Here is a 5,000-nt window from a genome sequence, read left to right as displayed (position 1 = left end):
CCAGATCCAACCTGCTCTGCTCCGCTCTACCGTACTCCACTACTCCCCTCCCAGCCCCAGATCCAACCTGCTCTGCTCCGCTCTACCGTACTCCACTACTCCCCTCCCAGCCCCAGATCCACCCTGCTCTGCAACGCTCTACCGTACTCCACTACTCCCCTCCCAGCCCTAGATCCACCCTGCTCTGCAACGCTCTACCGTACTCCACTACTCCCCTCCCAGCCCCAGATCCAACCTGCTCTGCAACGCTCTACCGTACTCCACTACTCCCCTCCCAGCCCTAGATCCACCCTGCTCTGCAACGCTCTACCGTACTCCACTACTCCCCTCCCAGCCCCAGATCCAACCTGCTCTGCAACGCTCTACCGTACTCCACTACTCCCCTCCCAGCCTCAGATCCAACCTGCTCTGCAACGCTCTACCGTACTCCACTACTCCCCTCCCAGCCCCAGATCCACCCCGCTCTGCTCCGCTCTACCGTACTCCACTACTCCCCTCCCAGCCCCAGATCCACCCTGCTCTGCAACGCTCTACCGTACTCCACTACTCCCCTCCGAGCCTCAGATCCACCCTGCTCTGCAACGCTCTACCGTACTCCACTACTCCCCTCCCAGCCCCAGATCCACCCTGCTCTGCAACGCTCCACCGTACTCCACTCCACTCCCCTCCGAGCCTCAGATCCAGCCCCCTGGGCAGGAGACCAGGTCCTGGGTCTAAGGGTTAGGGTCCTCTGTCCTGTAGCCCCAGTCCCAGGGCAGGAAACCAGGTCCTGGGTCTAAGGGTTAGGGTCCTCTGTCCTGTAGCTCCAGTCCCAGGGCAGGAGACCAGGTCCTGGGTCTAAGGGTTAGGGTCCTCTGTCCTGTAGCTCCAGTCCCAGGGCAGGAGACCAGGTCCTGGGTCTAAGGGTTAGGGTCCTCTGTCCTGTAGCCCCAGGGCAGGAGACCAGGTCCTGGGTCTAAGGGTTAGGGTTCTCTGTCCTGTAACTCCAGCTCAAAGCCAGGTTCACATGCAGTACAACAGCAGAGACCATTTCTTTTTTTAAAGTGCCACTTTGGAACGTCTGGAAGTTCTAGAACTGTCAAATCTTAGGGAAAGATTCCGGACGTGATGGATGTTCTGAAACTAGCATCTGTCTCATCTCCGGCTGTGAAGCCTGCATTAGTCTCTGGGAAGATGAGCCATACCTGTATCTGAAGAAGGGCTTTCAGAACCCTTTGAAATATGGATGCGTTATGCATTATTTAGTCACAAAGACGAGCTCGATGGGTTCTTGTGCCTATTTTGAAAGCAAGTGCAGACCTACTGTATTTCACATCGAACAATTCACAATTTTAAACTGGGGCAAATTATTTTAGAAGGCACCCAGTTGAATTCAGCCACAGTCATTGATTTGTTCCCTGAGATTTAATTTGGGCTTTTTTGGGCAATTTGATTCTCGCTTGATTGATTTTGCTCATGTTATTTCACTTATCATTTTGCTATTCATTATTTTTGAATTTAGTTGTTTCCAGTGATTAATCACTTGCTTCAATGTTTTTGTTGGTGTTTGTCACTACCCTTTTCGCTGTTTGTTTGTTTGTTTGTTTGTGCCCTACCACTTTTTTCCCCCTCCAGTTTCATGTCATTGCCATAGCAACACTCACATGCACTGTGGTCGAGCGTTATTGGAGCAGACTGACAGGTGCGTAAATGCTGATTGGTTGTTCGTGAGAAAGGAGGATGTCAGCGTTAGCCAATAGCGTGTCTGTGAAGCCCTGCCAGACTCCTCTGTGTGTCCAAGCCCCGCCCTCATTCACCTTCACTATCATACCTTTTCTGTTTTGCTTCAGGGTCACTGTGTGATACTGTGTGCATGACTGTGTGCTTCTGACCGGTGGACTTGCGTCTGTAGCAGCCTCTAAGGCAATAAGGCCGGCCTCTAAGGCCTCCCAGGGTGGTGTGAGTCTCTAGGTCAATAAGGCCGGCCTCCAAGGCCCCCCAGGGTGGCGTGAGTCTCTAGGTCAATAAGGCCGGCCTCTAAGGCCCCCCAGGGTGGTGTGAGTCTCTAGGTCAATAAGGCCGGCCTCTAAGGCCCCCCAGGGTGGTGTGAGTCTCTAGGTCAATAAGGCCGGCCTCTAAGGCCCCCCAGGGTGGTGTGAGTCTCTAGGTCAATAAGGCCTGGGAAGGGGGGAGGGGGGGGGCGTTGATGCTTGAATGGATCGTCTGGAGAGAAAGGGGGAGGGAACTCCTCTACACATCAACCAATCACAGCACTAGTCCTCAGACGTGGACACAGGGGTCAGGCTGATTTACGAAACCGGGGGGGGTAGTTTGCTTGTTTGGTGACAGTTTGTTCAGTGTTTGTTTTCAGATCGGCAAAGAAACACGTTTAAGATAGAGCCCACTGCAGAGGTCATCAAGGCCATTTGAAGGTCTCTACGAGACTACCTGGATAGATTTATGGGGCTTTCTCTCATACACATACACACACACACACACACACACAACACACACACACACACACAAGAATAGATCAACAAATGAGTTCCAATTTAGCAGCCAATCTCATCCGAAGCGACGTTTGAGCTATTTTGAGCTAGCGCTGGAGTTGAGTGCCTCATACAAAGACAGGATGATGATTGTCAAGTGGTCTGACCCGATCTTGAACCAGCAACGTTTCCATCACCGGTCAGACTCTCTAACCACTGCGCCGCCTCCTGGTCCTGTCCTAGTCAAATCAAACTTCATTTGTATAGCGCATTTCATACACAGAGGCAACACAATGCACTTTACAGAGAACAAGGGAGGTGGGCATACGACCCACCCCTACATATTCCAGAGGGAAGCAAAAAACAGTTTCACCCGAGGGCGAACATCCTCCATCTTGCCCACGTCTTGATTAACGGTGTCTCTTCCATCTCCCCCCCAGGCGCGAGGAGAGACGTCCCAGTCGCTCTGGTTTGGTAAAGGAGGGTAAGTTAGCGCCCGCTGGCTTCAACCAAAAACCACAGAGTTCACACAGTTTCTATGAAAACATTTTGTACAATTTTTATACAATTTACCCCTGGGATGAATAAATTACCAATCAATCAATCAATCAATCAATCAATCAATCAATCAATCAACCAATTAATTAATCAATCAACCAATATGTGAGAAACAGTTGTTTTTTTCATTACGCTCACATAGAAAAAGAAAAGGGATGTTACAAAAGTATTTCCTATCCTGACTTGGGTGGAAATGCCTTTTTACAAATCCTTTCAATCACCTTATCGTTTGCATTTCTGCGAACTGCCCGTTGGTTTCTCCGTGCCAGACAAGCACAGCAAGCGCAGATAAGTAATTGAAAAGTATTTTGACGCAGGTCATTTCCTTAGCCAGTCAGATCAATTACAACAAGCAGCAATTGCTTGTGAACGATGGCCACTCTCAGTGTTCCAGATGGGCGCTGTTCTGTTCTGTTCTGTTCTCTGGGTCAGGTGTCTGGCTCAGGACCAATCAGGCGGCGCTGGGTCAGGTGTCTGGCTCAGGACCAATCAGAATCAGGCGGCGCTGGGCAGGAAGCCCTGGGCTGAGGAGACTGGCAGGTCGTTAGACGAGGCCTGGCCTGGAGCTGCTCGGAGCAGAGCTGACCGCTGTCCACACACACACACACACACACACACACACACACACACACACACACATACACAGACACACACACACACACACACCTTCCTGTTTACTCATACACTGTATACACACACACACACACACACACACACAGACACACACACACAGACACACACACACACATACACACACACACACACACACACATACACACTTTCCTGTTTACTCATACACACACACATACACACACACACACACACACACATACACATCTTACTGTTTACTTATATACACCCACACACACACACACACACACACAGCATGGTTGGCGGTTGTATTTGACTCCTCCTGGCTCCTTATGTCCACATGTTGAAGCGTCCTTTTACCATTTACTATAGGTGATACAATATAATCTAATAGAATAGGGACCCCATTTTCAAACCAGCTGTAATTCACCTTGAGCTTCATTTTCACATGAAAAAAAGTCCAAACGTATCTGTTAGATGTAAATATGAACGTAGATTGTATTTTGCTATATTGTTTGTCATCCACTAGTCTCTCCAAACTTCGTTTACGCTGTGTCAGCACCGGAGACAGGTCTGGCTGGACATATTACCATTCTGCAATAGGGGGGAAAAAAACAGTATTTCTTTTAACCAATCACAGTCGTCTTGGGTGCTGAGAGTATCTCTCGACCCGAATCAGATTAATTTGCGTCGCCAGTCTCGCCACAGATTGGGCAGTGTGACAACGAATGACGAAGGTTTATTGCCAAAACCTACATCCGTTGAGCCTAGCCTCGCGTTACCAGTCTCTCCTTGGGGAGGAGAGCCTGGTATCTATTTACTTCACTGTCTTAAACCCGCCCCCTCATCCGGCTCGAGCCTGTAGAGCCGCCTCCAACATCCGCTTGCTTTATTTTTCCTTAACCGGTAGTTCTCCTCGCATCTTCTTTTACAATTTTCGTCGGCGTTATGCCTGGTGATGCCATCGAGAATGTTATCTACTCGAAACTTCACCATGTGCAGCCTACAGTAAAAACATTACAACAACTGTTCGTCTTCCGGTCCAGACCGGATGATTATGCGATGCGTCATCGCGCTTCCGCTCTAGACCGGCGAAACAACACCGAACAAGAAAGGGCCCAGACTAGTGAGCCAGACTAGGTTGAGCCAGACTAGGTTGAGCCAGACTAGGTTGAGCCAGACTAGGTTGAGTCAGACTAGGTTGAGCCAGACTAGGTTAAGACAGACTAGGTTGAGTCAGACTAGGTTAAACCAGACTAGGTTGAGCCAGACTAGGTTGAGTCAGACTAGGTTGAGTCAGACTAGGTTGAGTCAGACTACGTTGAGCCAGACTAGGTTGAGCCAGACTAGGTTGAGTCAGACTAGGTTGAGCCAGACTAGGTT

At 49.8% G+C, this 5,000-nt stretch overlaps 1 protein-coding gene across 1 annotated transcript in view; it reads left to right on the top strand.

Annotated features, from left to right (window-relative positions):
* Window positions 1-5,000, top strand: part of LOC311316322 (protein unc-13 homolog A-like) — a gene marked incomplete at both ends in the record, with an annotated part of 40,622 nt that overhangs the window by 22,154 nt on the left and 13,468 nt on the right. Inside the window, one exon of the mRNA XM_084447164.1 lies at window positions 2,909-2,952. Within this exon, the coding sequence (XP_084303290.1) occupies window positions 2,909-2,952 (44 nt within the window). The remainder of the gene's footprint in view (window positions 1-2,908; window positions 2,953-5,000) is intronic.

Source organism: Borostomias antarcticus, assembly GCF_949987555.1.
Source record: "Borostomias antarcticus genome assembly, chromosome: 12".
NCBI lineage: Eukaryota > Metazoa > Chordata > Actinopteri > Stomiiformes > Stomiidae > Borostomias > Borostomias antarcticus.
Note: the sequence above shows the minus strand (reverse complement) of the source record. Positions and strands in the feature narration are given on the sequence as shown.